This window comes from Etheostoma spectabile, chromosome 16 (assembly GCF_008692095.1).
Source record: "Etheostoma spectabile isolate EspeVRDwgs_2016 chromosome 16, UIUC_Espe_1.0, whole genome shotgun sequence".
Taxonomy (NCBI): domain Eukaryota; kingdom Metazoa; phylum Chordata; class Actinopteri; order Perciformes; family Percidae; genus Etheostoma; species Etheostoma spectabile.
Genome location: NC_045748.1, coordinates 26,445,273 through 26,464,281, shown reverse-complemented (window position 1 = coordinate 26,464,281; position 19,009 = coordinate 26,445,273). Strand labels below are relative to the sequence as shown.

Sequence of the window (19,009 nt, the reverse complement as noted above, 5' to 3'; positions counted from 1 at the left end):
CCACGACGGGGCATAAAAACACAAAAAAGACACTGACAGAAGCCGACACAACCGCCGCCACATCAACAACCGCCTGATGAATGAAAGACCACCAACTTCTGAGAAAACAATATAATATCTGGCTCTTTAGCTGCTTGTGGTTCCACTTTCTTCCCTGGCTAGTTTGCCGGTCAGTGCCGGGCCTGGGCACGCAGCGTGCACTGGCTTCGTGAGCGCTGGTTTGAGGACAAACTGCCTACGTGGTTTTGGTGAAAGTGGCTGAGACTGCAGAGAGCGTGTGCTGTAAATCTAGAACTATGAGCGAAAAGAGGCTATAAACATCCATCAAGCGATAAAAACAGCTCTTGCTGTATTTTATATCAACGCCCTATGCACTCAACCAAACTGGGGAGAGAGTGTGTCTTGGTACAACAAGACCAAAGACACAGTGGGCAGACTTTCACTGAAAGACCTAAATGTGCTCCTGTACTGCAGTGTTTGCAGGCAGCACTTTGGAATCAGGGCTAATCATTAAAGAGCAATAATAAATATGCAAACAGAGATAACGCATTTCCTGCAGATAATGCGTGTGAATGCTTAGTAAACTAAATGCCAAAGCTAGTGTTGGAGCCATTACAACACATTGTTTTGTTTTGTGTATATACCACATTGGTGATGTTAATTAATCTGCAGTTTTATGTTTGGGCACTGGGTGGAGCATTGCCTGGGAGGCACACAGGTAATCAGCCTCAGGTACACAGGTGTGTGGAGAAACAGGGAAAGCATAAAAGCTTTTCACCTTGTCAGTCTTGTCATGGTTGAAATTGTCTGACAAGAAAAATGAAGGATAACCAGAAATTAAATGAAATGGACTTGTGCGACGGCGAGCAGGCCGTTAAGGAAGGTAAAATGGGTCACAGCACCGAAAGGCAGACAATGTGTGGACATTGATTATTGGGACGCAGAACACGAGTTCAAGTCATTTGTCCCCTGATCCCATCTCATTGGCCTAATGCAGGAGCTGATAAAAGACTACAGCCAGGCAGTGCCTTTCACTATTTGAGTATTCTACTGATTATTCTATTGTTCAATCAAGTAATCGGATAATAAATACCAAAAAATAAATATAAAAAAGGAGAAAGTAAATATATAAAAGGAGCAAATAAAGGTTTCTTATATGAACAACTCATTGGTTTCCTTTTCAGAAAGATCTATATTTCTTTGTTTTTTTCTTTCATTTTGTCGACTTACCGCTAAGTTAAACTGAGTTTCTCCACAGAGAATCATGCAAAAGCCCAATTATAAATCTTGTGTTTACCAGAGATATACGCGGAAGTTTCTAGGAAATAACATTCAGCGTGAAAAATGCATTCAAAAATGACCTGTCGACATAAATCTTAGTCTGAGACCCAAACTACAGACTAATTGTCTAAGAGGGGGAAGCCCTTTGATTTGTATTGCTTACATTGTGTATGTTATTATATATCATAACTAATGTAATTTAGTGCATTTAGGTACCATATTGCATTTAGTGTTTTAAAGAAAACATATTGTAACTGAAGGTGAAGCTGCTCCTCCTGGAGAAGTAGTCTCCTAGCTGCAGGGTGCGTTAATTCTCGTCTCATTTCTGGTCTAATAAACAGTGAATTCATCAAATTCAGTGCCCCATGTGGCTATTTTCCAAAAGCTACTGCAGCCGTCATTTTTCATGGGGAAGGACTTGTAGGGGCGGTCTACGGTAAGCTCGTTGTGCGACTGATAATCTCTGCATATAGTTATATGGATTAAACCAAGAAGCTGTTCTCATGAACCATACGTAGATATAGCTATGAAAAGTGAAGCGCTGTACTTTGTATGTTTTTTAAAACATATTCTCTGCTGTATGCTCCACATGGACTGCTGCTGTAAGCGAGTGCTGTGGACCACGTAGGGAGGGGGTCGGGGTGGACGGGGAGGTCATAAAACAGCAGTTTCAGGCCAGGAAGCAGAGCCCACTTCCCAGCTAAAACAAAAGACATTAACCCAGGAAATGCAGGTTTTTTTACAGGACTGAAACCACAATCTTTTCCCTAAAACATAACTTGTCCTTTTGGTGCCTTAACTCAACTGTCATCGCCGTATGATGCCCACTTTTTGTTGCCTAATCTCCACTGCCACGGCTTCTGAAATGACGGTTGTCTAGCGGCGACCTGTACCTGGCTTACACTCACCTTTTATCAGCTAAACTCAACTGCCAACGGTCGCTGAAACAACCCTAAGCTCACGGAGCTCTGTGGCCGGCGTCACGTGGCCAGGATTATAAATTCATGGGATATCAGACAAACCGGTGTGCATGAATTTTCGTAGAACATTGTACGAACCCATTCATGAGCAGGCGTTGAGTTTCCCGAGGAATCTTAGGCTACATTTACATTGCTACGTTTTGGTTTTGAAACAGACTTTTGAACCAAAAGCGATCTCCGTGCACACAAAGGTTTTTAGCAGCAATAGAAGAACTAATCTCAGTTCAAGACAACACGCCCAGGCCGCATATCTCACAAAGATTCTGGTATACTGGTCATAAACCGTAAGCAGTGTGTATACTCCGGCCACGGCTGCTAGTTGCCACTGTAACGTTAGTAGCTTTACTCTCAGAGAACGAGATGTCGTGACCAAAAAGACCCGACGAGGCAGAAAAACGTTCAGTGTCGGAGACTGAAACAACCCGACCAGATGTGTGTTTCCTAATGTCTCCAGCTTAGGGGTCGTAAACAACGGGCAGGGGGAATGAGAGGGGAACACCAGAGCAGGGGAATGCAATGGGAATGAGAAGGGGGACACCAAGAAGGGGAATGAGAGGGGAACACCAGAGCAGGGGGAATGCAATGGGAATGAGAAGGGGGAACACCAGAGAAGGGGGAATGAGAGGGGGAACACCAGAGCGGGGAATGCAAGGGGAATGAGAGGAGAACACCAGAGCAGGGGATGCAATGGGAATGAGAAGGGGAACACCAGAGAAGGGGAATGAGAGGGGAAACAACAGAGCAGGGGAATGCAATGGGAATGAAAGGGGGACACCAGAGCAGGGGAATGAGAGGGGAAAACAGAGCAGGGGAATGCAATGGGAATGAAAGGGGGAACACCAAGAAGGGGAATGAGAGGGAACACCAGAGCAGGGGGAACAAGAGGGGAATGAGAGGGGGAAACGCCAGAGCAGGGGGAATGAGAGGTGTAAAGTTATCCCTTTTTTAACTAAAACGTAGCTATGTAAATAGCCTGAAAGAATTTGTCCATAATTGGAATGGAAATGATGTTAGTTATGCAGAGCTGCATGAAGTTGAACTTGAAAGTGAAAAAGAGAGCAGGAAAATGCAAAATACAACCATATCTCTTTGGAATTCCATTGAAAAGCTTAAGGTGATGCTCCCCCCCCCCCCCCCCCCCCCTCGTTCTGCTGAACCCCCGCAGGCTGCTGCTGTACTGATCACATGATCCTGACCTGGCCAGCTTGTGCAGGTTGGAGAAGATTCCCTCGGGGACGTTCTCGATGAGGTTATGGTCGAGGCTGAGGGTGTTGACGCTGACCAGCAGGGCGATGGTGTCCCAGGGGATGTTCACCAGGTTGTTGTAGCTCAGATCCAAGTCCTCCAGAGTCTCCAGGAAGTCCTGTGTTGGGGGACAGAGACAGAGACTGTAAGCTTAATCAAAGACAAACGATCACTGTTTGTGCAGAGTTGCGTCTGCCACTTGTATTGCAAAAATCAGCATTCATTATTACCTACTTTAGAAACATAAAAGAGGAAAAGAGGGTTTATTCTAAAGGATGATTTATACTTTTGGGAAAATGCTGTGGCTACGTTCTTTTATTCATCATGTTGAATATTGAAATAAATACAAGACGGACCATTACAAAGGAATGACAGAGATTTTATGTGTTAGATGAAACACACTTTTTCTGGGATTTGGGGTGTTATTTTGTGTCTCTAGTGCTTCCACACGCGTACAAACTTAGAAAAGAAATATCCATGGTGTTTTGAGTGAGATCTGGTTTCTGAATGTCCTCTGATCCGGTTTCTGATTTTCCTCTGCCTTCAGTCTACGGGTGAGATGTTCAAAATCTGCACGGCTTTCTACGTCACTAGATGAGACGAGGTGGCTAACCGTGGCATGCAAGCGCTAGCATGCTAGCTTGTTCTTAATGGCAAAACACTGCTACAACACACACTAGTTGACCATAATCTCCAAAAGAACTACTTCCTGTCCTTGTTCTACTTCCTGTCCTTGTTCTACTTCCTGTCCCTGTTCTGCAGGTATTCCACAAGTGTTCTTGGTCTAGAAAAAGTCTCCAAGCTAATCCAGCCTTGGACTAACCAAAGCTGGAGAAAGAGTTATCTAGCTGATGGGATCTTACCGAGCTACTGTCTGAGCATGTGCAGCTCCCAACAAAGATAGGATAGAAGTGAGACGTCTCACTCTGTAGCTATAACAGAGATAAACAGGGTGAAAACAACATCTGCAGCAATGTGCCGTACAACAAAAATAAGGTGTTTCTAGAAAATGAAACCATGTAAACGTATTCTGTACAACCTCAAAATACAATTATGCACCTGAAAATAAGAATAATATTGGCGCTTTCTTGTATTTCATTCACTGATCAATTTGTTTAATAAAAGAGTTAAAAAACTTTTCCAAATAAAATCTCAGAGGCCTTGCAAAGCCGCGTTTTTTCGATGTTTTTAATCCGTGATATGAGAAAAAAAAAAATAGTGACAAAAATTTAATAATGAAAACAGCAGTTAAGGTAGATAAAATTGGGAAAGGGGAATAAGAGAGAGGGAGAAATAAGAAAGGAATGGGAACGGGGGAAGAAGGGAGGAAAGGAAAAGACAGAAAGACAGAAACGGAGATCAATTACCCTGGTCAATGTTGTGCACTCAAAAAGTTTTTCTTAATTCCCGATACAATCTCAAAACCCGGGGAAAGGCCACGGCGGCATTTTCAGCAACAAAAAAAAGGGGGGAAAAGGGAGAGAAGGGGGAGACTAATAGGAAGACGAGAGATAAGAGCCTGTTGATCAGCCCGAGCGTTGTTGGCTGTAATTGCTCTCATAATTCACACAATCACAACTCGGTCTGGATGTCACAACGCCTCAGCTCCCTACGAAAAATGTCTTTATGTTTTCGGGCCCAAAAGAGATTCTTATTTATTAATGACAAAAGAACCCGTGAACTGCTTCGATGGGGAATTCAAAGAGTGAAAAAAAATAAGTCCTAAAGTTAAAATAAGGACTTTATAAAGACGAAAGCCTCACTTTATTTTGGGGCTGGGGAGGGCGCCCAATATCTGGTTCGCCCTATGAAGGATCCGTGCTAGCGGTTATCCCCGAGAACAACCTCCCTTATGCGTCACACACCCCGGGAAGGCAGCCGATGCTTGGGTTTTTTTTTTAAAGTAGATGCTTTGAAATACGGGAACTACGGTCTCAAATTTTTTCCCCAACCATGATCTGTAAGTAGTGGAGTTGATGCAAATCGATTCAAGAATTTGCCCCAAAGAAAACAATTAAAAAATTTTTATTAGTTATTTCCCGTCCGATGACTGTAAACTGGAAAAAAAAGAAAACACTGTGGCGTTTACTCTGGGTAACTTGGGCCCGGCCCGAAACAATGATAGAAATCGAGGCCGACCCGCCCCGGCGCAGGCAAAGTCCAAAGGTTTTTGCTTTTTTAAGTTTTAAAAATAAATTTTTCCTGCCCTGCGGGGCGGGTTTTCCCTTAGAGATCGGGTGGAAGAGCTAGAGGGAGTGGGAGGACCCGTGCCCTTCATTTGAAAGGACCCAGGGGAGGGGTTGGGCATTGGTAAGGACCCCTCGGGGGGGGCCCCAAAGGGTGGTGGTCCAGGCACGTCCAGTGGGAGGGGGGCCTGGGGGAAAGACCAGGGACAGGGGGGGGAGTCCAGCGGGGAGGACCCCCGGGGAAAGCCCCCCGGTAGGGGGAGGGAGCCCAGCGGGGGGGGCCCCCGGGGGAAGCCCCAGGATAGGGAGGCCGTCCAGGGGGAGGAGGCCCCGGGGAAGCCCCGGATAGGTGGAGGCAGTCCAGGGGAGGAGGCCTGGGGAACACCAGGATTGGATGGGGGGACGCCCAGTTGGGAGGAGCCTGGGGAAGACCATGACTAGGGGGGGGGGACCCAGGGGGAGGAACCCCCTGGGGGAAGACCAGGACTAGGTGGAGGGACGTCCAGGGGGAGGAAAGCCCCGGGGGAAGCCCCGGGACTAGGTTGGGGGAACCAGGGGGAGGGGGCCCCGGGGAAGCCCCGGGACGGGGTGGAGGGGCCCCAGTGGGAGGGGGCCTGGGGAAGCCCCGGGGATGGTGGAGGAGTCCAGCTGGGGGGCCCCGGGGAAGCCCCCGGGGATAGGTGGAGGATTTTTTCCCAACGGCGGGAAGCCTCGGGACCCCCCAGTAGGAGGGGTTTGAGTGGCTCGGGAAAAAGGGGTTTTGGGGCCCCCGCTGGAGCGTTCCCCGGCCGATAGGGTAAGGGCTGAAGAGGGAGGATGGATGGAGAATGGGAAGGAAAAAATGGAACAGATTCTGAGAAAAACCCAAATGAAGGGCAAAGGGGAAGAGGAGGAGAGGATAGTGAGTAAAAGGGGGCGAAAATCGGGGGGTTTCAGGAGGCCGGCCATTAGTGAGTCACGTTTCTCTGCAGAGGTCTGAGACCGGGCCAGAGGGGAACTTTGGGTGGGGAGGCCAGCTTTTAAGGCAGAGAAAGGACGTGGTCATTAATGAAAAGGGGACGGCAGTTTTTTTAGGGCGGGGTTTTTAAAAGGTGTCCAGCTGAGCGAGGAGGCCGACAGGCTGGTGCTCCTGTAAAAAGGGTGAGAGTCAGGCCAGCAGTGGACATGTCCACACGGGACCGACCCCCCCCCCCACCACCCCCCGCAGGAGGGTGACAAGCTTTTAATTGACTTTTCGAGAAATTTTTTTAAAACCCAGATTTTGGGAGAGCCCCGCGGTCGTGGCGCGCGATTTTAAAAAGTTTTCAAAACAATTTTGGCCGTGATGGGACTTTTAAAGGATTTGGGACATTTCAGGGCTCTTTCTTTATTTAAAAAATGAATTACGACTCCATGTTGCCTATTGGAAACCCCCAAATAGAGTAATACCACTAAGTTTATTTTTAAATTTAAATATTATAATTGTGGGTTATGAAAGAGGGGAATTGGGTAATTTAGTTTAAAATTGATTACTTAAAAAACTAGACTGATTTTCCACATACTTTTTAAACAAAACAAATGAAAAATGTAAAAACAAGACAACGTTTTGTTTCGCCCAGGTTTTCTCAGCAAAAGTTGACGTGGTTGAAAAAACAGTTTTTTGGGTTTTTTAGACTCAAGATCTCAAGTAAGCGAAACATTATAGCCAACTAAAGGTACCCCCCAATTTTAAAAATTTGTGCAAAACTTTACTTTAATCCGTATTTTTATAGTGGGGTTTTTCCCACTCAAAATTTTGTATGATGACCTTTTGAAAAATACAAATTTTCCTCTATTAATACAGATTTCCTACGATTACGGCAACTTTCCCACGTACTACCCAAGACTGTTTTGACCTACCCTGTATTTCCCCCAGACACGTAATAAGATTTAAATTATGTCAACAGAAATTATTAAGATTATTTTTTTACTCAGACTGCCCACAGATTTCTAAGACTACTGTAATACGACTTTTCTAAGATTACGTAATAAGACTTTTCTACAGACTTATGTACATCGACTGCCCAAGACTTTCTAAGACTTTTGTCATACAGCTTTCCCATGACTTCTGTCAAAAGATTTCCTCCGCTTTCTACAGACTTACTGTAAATACAGATTTTCTAAGATTTCTGTACTAAAAAACTTATCTACAGACTTCGACATACAGATTTCCCCCCGACTTTCCCCAAAGATATTACAAAAGACTTATTAAGATTACTGTACATAAGATTTGCCCCCAGACTTCCTACAACTTACTTACAACAGAAATTCAGACTTGTCATAAAGACTTATTCCGACTTACGTAATACAGATTTTTTACAGATTCTGAATACAGATTCTACATACTTACTTGTACTACGATTACTACAGATTTACTGTATATCAGATTTGCCTACAGATTTTCCCCCGATTCCTGTACTAAAGTTATCTCAGATTTCCTACAGATTTTGTACTACGAATTTATCTACAGATTATGTACATACGACTGCTAAAAGTTTTTCTACAGACTTTGTAAATACAGATTTTATCTAAGATTTATGACAAAAAAGACTTTTTAAATTACGTAATACGACTTGCCCCCGCTTTCCCAGATTCTGAAATAGATTATTACAGACCTTATGTACATACAGATTTCCTACTATTCTGTACACCCCAGACTTTATCTAAGATTATTTTAAACAGATTTTCCTCAGATTCCTACGCTTATGTAATACAGAGTAATTACAGATTCCTACGCTTCTGTCCCTACAGATTTTATCACAGATTTTACATACAGACTTGCCCCAGACTTTCCTACAGACTTCTTAATACAGTTTTATCTACAAAAATACTGTACATACAGATTTCCTACTATATGTAATACAGACTTTTAAAAATTTATGAAAATACAGACTTCCCTAAGATTCTAATTATGCTACAGATTTATTACACTTATGTAATACGACTTGCCTGCAGACTTGCCTACGACTTACGTGCAACAGACTTTTTACAAAACTTATGTAATACAGGATTATCACAGATTTACTGTGATACAATATTACGATTAGTAATCGACTTACTGACATACAGACTTTCCTACAGACTTACTGTGCATACATACATATCTACAGACTTACTGTACATACTGACTTGCCTACAGACTTTCCTACAGACTTACTGTACATACAGACTTGCCTACAGACTTTCCTACAGACCTACTGTACATTCAGACTTATCTACAGACTTACTGTACATACAGACTTGCCTACAGACTTTCCTACAGACCTACTGTACATTCAGACTTATCTACAGACTTACTGTACATTCAGACTCGCCTACAGACTTACAGCACCTAAGGCCTAGATTCAACGCAGAACCATACATTAGGCTTTAGTACTAGTTTTAGCAGTATTAGCTGTAGTATCTTTATCTGCATGAAGAAAGCCAAACAGCAGTTCTCCAGATGTGCTTGCTTTGGTATCATGTATTTTAGGAACATGCCCAGGTTTGGGGTGTGGTGTTGGTACCTGAAAGGCTCCCTCGGATATGCTGTGCAGCTGGTTGTTGGCCAGGATCAGGTGCCGTAGGTTCACCAGGCCCTGGAAGTGCGAGTCGTCCAGGGTGGTGAGGCGGTTGGCGTCCAGGTGGAGAGCGTGCAGGTCCTGGAGGTCGGCGAAGGCGTACGGCCGGATCTGACTGATGGTGTTTCTGCTCAACGTCAGGTGGATCTGGACACACACACACACGCACACACACACATGCACACACACACACACACACACACACACACACACACACACACACACACACAAATACAAAATTATTTGTAGAACACAAAACATTTCCCCTGAAATACTGGATCAAGTTTCTGTATCTTTAAAAAAAATTAACCAACTTTCTCTTCTTTTTTCTCTCAAATTTTCTTTAACATTAAATTTAACAACAAAATAAACCCACAAACATTAGCAAAAAATAATTTTACAGCCTGGAGAGTAACGTTTCTATTAAATATTGTTCTAGACCAGTATCGTCATTTTAATTCTTGTATAGAGTGATTTTTTGTCCAGTTTTAATTCTTGTCGCTTCAGTTTGTGTCTCCTTTTGTTTTTAAAGCTCTATTCACTGATTCAATCTTATACCAGCAATAATTTAGTGAGGTTTCACTTTTTGGCACTAAACTATAATCTCTGAAAAGTTTCCACTTAACTTCCCTAATTTCTCTTTATTTTTTTCCTCCCTTCACTTTCTTTTGAAGAAATCTCGGCATCTTTACAGAGGGCAAATTGTGCGAATGTGATCGGGGCTTTACTGCCAAGAATAAAGGAAGCTCCCGTAATAAATAAAGGATAGAACAAATGTTTCTATTAACACTTTTTCTAGTCCGGTGCCATCATTTTGAGTCTATATTAACCGTGTCTCTGAAAAAGTTGCCACTACCCGCCCTTACCCCAGATTTTCAGGCTTACCAGGTTACAATTTATTTCCAACGGGGAAGAAATCGGGAAACCCCGCTAGAGTTGAAGAACGCTCTAAGGTTGCCTAAAAACCAGCCCAGTCGTTCCCCCCCCGTTTTAAAAAATGGGCAAATTGAAGGGTTTTTGATTTATCAAAATTTGTAGTAAAAAGTTATTTGGGGACAAAACGGAAGACATTTTTAGTGTAAAAGGGGCCCCCCTTAAGTCCAAAACTAAAAAGTTTGAAAAGACTGCGCCCAACACATTTTACATCTAAAGTAGATCCAACTAATGTTAAAGTGGGGGTGTGCGGGCACACACCGCAAGCCCCAAAAATAGATTCATTTTGAAAAATAAACCCAACCGTCCCACTAGATTCCCGGGGGCTTAACCCCCTGTTGCCCTTGGGGTAAATTTTGCCCCGTTTTCATTTTTTTAATCACAAAAATGGGCCTTCAAAATAAATATCAGAAATAAACCCAAAAACTTTGGAAAAAACATAAAAAAGCACCCCAACATTAAAAAATGACAAAAGTCGAAAAAGGAATGTGTGACAAAAAAAAAAAAAAAAATTTCATGGTGGGGGAAAACAACACAAGGGGTTGGGAAAGTTGGAATTTTTTGTTTGCTGGACCGTTCATGCAGATAACTTTTAGTAAAACCCATGTTTTTGACAATGTTCACAGAATTGTTTGATGTTGTGGGGTCCAGACGGGAGAAAGACCGGGAGAGTTTTGACCCTCTAAAACCAAACAATGGGGACAACGGGGCGGCCCCGCTCTAGAAGATCTAGGGGGTTTTTACAGAAATTTGGGAAAAATCGGAACATGGAAGCTTGAAAAATTTTTTGGTGTAAAGGGCGGGTTGTCTTTTTTAAGTCTTTTCAGAGTCTTTTAGAGTTTTTAGAGTTTTAAAAGTCTTTTCAGAGTCTTTTTTTAGGTCTTTAGGTTTTTCAGAGTCTTTTAGAGCTTTTTTAGGCTTTTTTTTTGGTCTTTTAGAGTCTTTTCAGAGTCTTTTTAGATCTTTTTCAGATCTTTTTTGAGGCTTTCAGGTCTTTTTAGAGTCTTCCAGGCATGGTGGGGAAAATTTCCCCCCTTTTTTTCTTTCCAAAATTATTTGGGGGTCAATAGACACTAAACGAATCCCCATCCTTTCCATTTTCTATGACAAAAAAAAGTAAAGTACCCTTACATTTTTGTAGTGCTTTGTACTTTTAGCCCAGTTTTTGTTCTTCTCTTCTTTTTTAACTAAAGCTGATTAATGTTATCCCCATAATTTGGCAAGATTTCACTTTTGGCACTTTTCAGGGTTTTTTTTAAAAGACACGTCAGTACTCCTTGGGCAGGTCAAAAGGGCGGGTTGGGCGATAAAAAACTGATGTTGCCTTTAGAACGGGGAATCGGGGGGGGGGGATTAACTGCCCTGCCCCTGGGGAAGTTTGCGCCCACTGACCGCGCTCGTTCAAAAGTGGTTTTAGTCATCATATTACACAAACTCTTTGATTATCAATCTGATTTGTTATTTTTGGTAGACTCTTTACTGTACTCTGTTTATATTCTGTGTATTTACTCTGTAGCAAGTTTATGCTCTGGTTACATAATAAAATGTGATTCTGATTCTAGTAGAAAGCAGCGATTGTGCACAACAAAGTCAACATGAATGTGAGGGTGCAGCTCTGACCAGGCTGGACATGTTGGCGAAGTCCCGATGTCTCAGCGTGGTGATGAAGTTGTCCATGAGCCGCAGCTCGGCCGTCTGGCGGTCGATGTTGGGCGGGACGAAGAGGAGGCCCGTCTTGGCACACAGCACCGTGTAGGACGGCAGCAGGTTCTGGCAGGTGCAGCGCTTTGGACACAGCATGGAGGAGGAGCCGTGGGGGAGGGAGGACAGGAGGACCAGGAGGAGAGGACCGACCAGCGAGGAGACGGCGTCCATGGCTGCTCTCCGGCTGCAACGCACAAAACACAACAGCGGAACGAGTCAGGTCACAATCCTGCAGGGGACCCGGACGTTTCTGCTGGTTTCACCGAGTCAAACGTAAGACCATGTAAGACCTTTATCACAACAGCAACTAAGCCCGACATTTTTGGTCCAAGCCAAGTATCGCTAAACTTGCACTTCCCCAAATCTGAAGAATAAAAAGAAATCCCTTTTATGTGTCTGTGGTACAATCCGAAAGAAAAAAAAAAAAATATATATATATATATATATATATATATATATATATATATTTTTTTTTTTATATATATATAAAAAAAAAAATTATATATACACACTACCGGTCAAAAGTTTGGGGTCACTTAAAAATTTCCATACCACTCCATTATAGACAGAATACCAGCTGATCTGAGTGGGGGGGCTGATCTTTAATGCAATATCTACATTGCCCATTATCAGCAACCATTCATTCAATCATCCAAAGGCACATTATGTTTACTAATCTGATATCATTATAAAGAACTAACTAGAAAAACACTGGCAAACCTATTTGCAATTATGTCAGCACATAATTAATCTGATTATAAACCTGGAGGACATTATTCAAATCTGAAAACCTCGACCTGTTGCCTTGTATTCTACCAACGGGACTTTTCAAAAATGTTTCCAATTGTTTGACTTCTGATCTTCTACAGATTGTGAACACATTCTTCTTTCAGGTATCTTTCCACAGGCCCTGAAAACTGCAGTAATCAAGCCACTTTTAAAAAAGACACACCTAGACAAGTCACTAATGAGCAACTATAGGCCAAATCAAACCTTCCGTTTTAAGTAAAATCATTGAAAAGTAGGTCTTTCAACAACTCAACCATTTCTTGTCACTAAGCACAGTTTTGATACTTTCAGTCGGGGTTTTTGACCACACACAGCACCTGAAACGGCTCTTGTCAAAGTCTTTAATGACATCCACCTAACACAGATAGTGGCAAAATTTCAATCTTAGTATACTGATCTCAGTGCTGCATTTGACACGGTCGACCATGACATACTACTAGACCGATTGGAAATGGGGTAGGACTTTCTGGCTTTGTACTAAACTGGTTTGAATCCTACCTAAAGAATAGGAATTACTTTGTGTCAATAGGTAATTATATATCTGAGCGTACAAATATGACGTGCGGAGTTCCGCAAGGCTCCATTCTGGGGCCTCTTCTGTTTAACATCTACATGCTTCCACTGGCACAGATTATGGAGAAAAACAAAATAAGTTACCATAGTTATGCGGATGACACACAAATTTACATAACCTTATCGCCAGGGGACTATAGTCCAATACAAAAACTGACTAAGTGCATCGAACAAATTAACGACTGGATGTGCCAGAACTTTCTGAAATTAAATGAAGGAAAAACTGAGGTAGTTGTTTTTGGAAAAAAAGAGGAACGATTAAAAGTCTGCGCTCAGCTTCAAACAACAATGTTAAAAACAACAGACAAAGCCAGAAATCTGGGTGTAGTCATGGACTCAGACCTGAACTTTAACAGCCACATTAAGACAATTACAAAGTCAGCCTACTATCACCTAAAGAACATATCAAGGGTTAAAGGACTTATGTGTCAACAGGACTTGGAAAAACTGGTCCATGCTTTCATCTTCAGTAGACTTGACGACTGTAACGGGGTCTTTACAGGTCTCCCTAAAAAATCAATCAGACAGCTGCAGCTGATTCAGAACGCTGCTGCTCGAGTCCTCACTAAGACCAAGAGACTGGATCACATCACTCCAGTTCTGAAGTCTTTACACTGGCTTCCTGTGTCTCAAAGAATTGATTTCAAAGTACTCTTGCTAGTTTAATAAATCCCTTAACGTTTAGGTCCAAAATCATTTCTGATCTGCTACTACACTATGACCCCCCCAGACCTCTCGGGTCATCTGGACAGGTCTACTTTCTGTCCCAAAAGTCAGAACTAAACAGGGTGAAGCAGCTTTCAGTTTTCTATGCTCCTCATATCTGGAATAAACTCCCAGAAACCTGCAGATCCGCTGCTACTCTCAGTTCTTTTAAATCAAGGCTGAAGACCTTTTTTTTTTGATGCTGCCTTTCTTTAAATTATGCTCATTTCTTTCTTATTGTTTCACTGTAACTTTTATTCTTGTGTTTTATGTGTCCTAATGTTTCTATTTTGTTTTAACTGTCTATTCATGTGTCTTATTGATTTTTAATGCTTATGACTTTTAACTGTTTGTACTTGTGTTTTATTCTGTTTAACTGATTTGTGTAAAGCACTTTGAATTGCCCTGTTGCTGAAATGTGCTCTACAAATAAAGCTGCCTTGCCTTGCCTTGCCTACTGCCCTGTGTAAAAAACAATGCAACTGATCTCAGCTGGTATTCTGTCTATAATGGAAGTGCAATGGAAATCTCTAAGTGACCCCAAACTTTTGACCGATAGTGTATATATATATTTATAAAATAAACATATAAAACCACATAACCTATTTGGCACCTCAAAAAACAATATGAGCCTGAAAAGAAAAAAAAAAAATAATCTGAGTATTTAGTAAAGAAAAAGTACATCAAAAATTTCTTGAAAACCCTTGTGTTTGTTTTCCTTCTTTTTATTGACGTTTTTTTTCCCCTTTTTCCCAGTTTTTTGCCTTTTTTTAAACACTTTTTTCCATGTTTGGCACTTTTTTGTTGACATTTTCAAGTAACCAAATTTTATTAACTTTTTTTTCACAGTTTTTTTTTTGGTTTTTATGGCAATAAACTCATTTTGGGGAATTTACCTGATGTTTTTTTTAGAAAAGCAAATAGGAATTATGAGACTAAAATTAAAGGAAGGATGTTGTGATACCCAGAGGGGAAATTTTAAACTTTCCAATACTTTTCAAAACACTTCCATTTTTTACAAGCTATAAAAGAAAAAACCCCAAAAATTAAAAAAATGGATTTGTACTGGCAAGGCGTTGTGTGGAATAAATCGTTTTTGGGAAAAAAAAAAAACATTTCGGGGGGGGGGAAAGGGGGGGGGGGGGAAAAAAAAAAAAAAAAAAATTTGGGGACCCGGGAGGAAAAAAAATTTTGATGTTAAAAATTTTAAAAAGTTACTTAATGGAGGAAAATACTAAAAATGATCCAATCTGTTGTGTTTTTTAATGGCTAAATCATGTCCGGACTTGTAGGCTTTTATATTGTTGCTGGGTTATTTAAAAAAACTAGTTTTTTAAAAAAACTGTGTGTTTTGTGGCATTAATCTCAATGTGACTTAAAGAATTAGTGGAGTAAAAAAAGTAAAAATTTTTTTCTCTGAATTAGGAGTGAATAAATAAAGTAGCCCCGGGTTTGTGCTTAAGTACTCAGTAAATTATTATTTCATTCCACCACCCCCCAATCATCGCTCCTTTTTTTATTTAAAATGTTAATGGCAAAGAAGCATCTTTCCCCCAATGCGTATCCCTGGTAAAGGAAAATTTATTCCAAATGTCGGAAAAGCTGTACGGGAATTTTCTATGTTTTTACTTTTGTCTAAGAAGAAAACCCTTCCCTTATGTTTTTCCCCGGGCTTTTAAAAGGGACACCGGGAGCCCGGCATTTTAAATAAAATGAAAAATAATTTTCAGAAAAAGGGAAAGCCAAAAAAAAGGAGGGCCGCAAGGGAGGAGGGAAAGAGGGAGGGAAATTTTTTTTTATCTTTGGATCTTTTTGGGGTAATTGTCCTGGGAAAGTGAAAGAAAACTCACTTATAGTAATTAACCACCCCCTTTCCATCAAAAACCCCCCCTAGAAACTTTAAACCCCAAAAATTATCCCCGCACGATTATTCCCCACCCCAAAATTTATAATGTTTTTGGTGATAAATATAATAATCCCCCCGCCGGGGGCCTAAAGAAACCTTTTTGATTTGTTTCTCTCCTTTGGGTTTTCATTGGGCTCCGGAGCCCCGAATCCTTACAGGGGGGGGAGAAAAAGGGGCACACAAAGAGGAGAGAAGGGGAAAAAAGGAAGGCAGCACACAAACTCTTTTCTTCCTACATGTGTTGTGTGTGTGTTGTGGGGGGGTTTCATACTCCCACAGTCCCTCTCTAAAAAGGGGCCCCCCCGATTCGTTTTCTGAGCGAGTGGGGGGAAAAGGTCATTGCGAAAAACAGCGGAAAGAGCCGTCTCTTTTTTTAAGCGCTGAAATATTTAAATGCCCCTCACGCGGAGCAGAATCGAAAAAAGGGGCACGCGTCCTCTAACGGGGGGGGGGGTGGGGGGTTGGGGGGCGGGTCGGGGCAAAAAGGGAAAGGAAAATGGGAGAGGAAAAGGAAAAGAGATAACCCCCGGGAAATTTTTGGGAAATTTGAAAAAACAACAACTGGGACTACACTCAAATGTCAATGGGTAATTGGAGAGTGCGTGCACCACACGTGTGTGCACGTGAAGGGAGAGCGAGCGCGGGCAATCATGAGCAGCGATTGTCACTTGAGTGAGAATATATAAAGCCTCGCAGGAGTTCACTAGGGTGAACACAAAGTTTCACCCGTGATCAGTGTGAGGTTACACACACCACACACCCACACACACACACACACACACACACACACACACACACACACACACACACACACACAACACACACACACACACAGACTGCCACCCAAAACTATTTCTTGTTGAAGTTTTGACTCACGGAAAAGTATTTTGCTCCTTTACTTCAGTAACAGGTACTAATACTACGCTGGGAAGTTTCTCCAGTGCAAGTTAAAGTCTGGAGGATGTTAAGAGAGAGAGATGGATCAGGGACCCCCTACTACATATATTACTACATATATTACTACATATATTACTACATATATTGTATAAAATGAAGTTGCATATTAAACCGGGCCAACAACAAACATGTAGGTGGCAAAGAAAACAAAGCTATTAAAATATTAAAAGAAACTGTTTGCATGATCTTATGAATCATGTTTTATCGTTAAATGTGAAGATGTTGAAGGTCTCCTGCTCCTACTCAAAGGAGTAAATCTCCTCAGCGTCAGTGAGCCAATCAGCACGCAGCATGCTTCTACCGAGATCTAATGTAATGTTTGTGATTGGTTGTCTTAACGTTACACGTCGTAGAGGCGGAGACGGGGCTCGGGGAGGAGGAGCGAAAAAAAAAAAATCATCATCACGATCATAACCTTTATTTAAGAAGCACAAGACAAGGAATTAATCCTCACGCAGAAGTGAAGTGATCTGAAACTACAACCTTAAAGGTGGCGGGGAGCAGGGGTAGGATGGAGAGAAACTAAAAGCACGTTTACCAAACTCAGAGTTAAGCTGTGTGACACGAAGCATAAGGCAATGATAAATAATGAAAAACACAATAAAAGAATTTGGGCCGTAATGTGCCTGGAACGCAGCAATGATCAGTTACATGCTCGCTATGTCAACAACTTATTGGGTCTAGACTTACACTTCTCTTTATTAATCCTTTTTGGGATGACTCCCGCAAGGAAATTTTGCACATTAACTTTTTTTTTTTAAACACACTTTTTTGCAAATTTGACTTTGTTTTTTTAAAATTTTGCCGTTTTTGTCAACATTTTCTAATGCGCTATATCAAAATGTGCATAAAAATGCGTTGATGGAAACACAAATAGGGTTAAGTTATTCAAAAGAAATCTATGCATTGTCTGGTTCTTTCAATATTTGCTCATTATGCTGAGTAAAGGAAACCCCAAAATGAACAAAACTGGTTAAAAACAATAAATAATAATATTTAAATAAATCACTGAGAGAGCCCGTTACAGCACGACTTTGGAGATAAAACAGATTATATTTGCTTATTTTCCAGTTTATGACCCAAACGATTGTTTGGTACATTGCTCTTAACCCTTGTGTTGTCTTTCTGCCGACTATACAACTTTTGGGTTTCGGGGTAAAAATCTTGTTTGACCTTGGTTTTGGTTATTTTTTTCCACACTTTTGTCACTTTTCCCGATGATTTAGTCATCTTTTTCTGTGTTTTTTTCTAACCTTTTCTTTATTAACTCTGATGTTGTCCTCGGGTCAAATTTGACCCATGTTCAAAAAGTTCCTATATTAGAAATATCAAATAACTTTGAAAAAAAAAACCACAACATTGAAAAAATGACAAAAATGTTGGAAAAAGCAATAATAGTGTTGAAAAAAACTTTTTTCATTGATGACGGGAAGACAACACAAGAAAAAAAAAAAAATTCAAATGCTATAATTTAGATAAAAACACCCACATTTAATGAAAGTAAGCCCTAATTAAGTATTAGACTGGGTAACCCTGCCTGATCTGACGGCCATTTGACTTCGGCTGGAAACCTGTACATCTTTCTCTCCTGCTTCCAAATCTGCGGCGACCAATCACAAACTGGCTTATCTACCTGATGCGCTATTGGCGTGATGAAAAGATGACAATACAGCAGCAACAGCAGGACGTTTTCTTTACATTCAACGTGGCTGCCACCATCGCGGGACGTTTTGTCTGATACTTGCCCTGGAACATTTCCTACAACTACTACCGACCGGTTCTGCAAAGCCCCTCCCCCGGATCGTTGCTCTGATTGGTTGAAGGACTATCCAATCACGTACAGAGTCATTTGAACTATGCCTGTTGACCACGCTTCGTGTGCAGTACAAAATACAGATCCCAGAATCTTAAAAGACTGAGCTCGGTCTGACTACGCCCGTGTGAAATTATCTTCAGGTTATTTAGCAGAAGAGGTTTCGGGGGGGATGTGTCGCCGCTGCTCTGAGAACAGATTTCATTTGTTAAGTCAGGTCAGCTCAGCGTGCCAAAAATGCCAAGCAGCTCTTCTGCATCTCTGTCGTCCTCTCCTCCGTCCTTTTCATCCTTCTCTTTCTCAACTTAAAGCCCTTCTGCTTTCAAAATCGCTCCATTTCTCCCTCCACCTGCATCCTC

General features: G+C 41.7%; 1 protein-coding gene across 1 annotated transcript in view; it reads right to left on the bottom strand.

Annotated features, from left to right (window-relative positions):
* The window catches only part of LOC116704602 (leucine-rich repeat and fibronectin type III domain-containing protein 1-like protein), a 202,054-nt gene that overhangs the window by 36,832 nt on the left and 146,213 nt on the right, over positions 1 to 19,009 (bottom strand). The window contains exons 5-7 of the mRNA XM_032540194.1: positions 11,824 to 12,091; positions 9,217 to 9,417; positions 3,458 to 3,624 (exon numbers count right to left, since the gene is read on the bottom strand). Coding sequence (XP_032396085.1) covers positions 3,458 to 3,624; positions 9,217 to 9,417; positions 11,824 to 12,078 — 623 coding nt within the window. The 5' untranslated portion in view covers positions 12,079 to 12,091. The remainder of the gene's footprint in view (positions 1 to 3,457; positions 3,625 to 9,216; positions 9,418 to 11,823; positions 12,092 to 19,009) is intronic.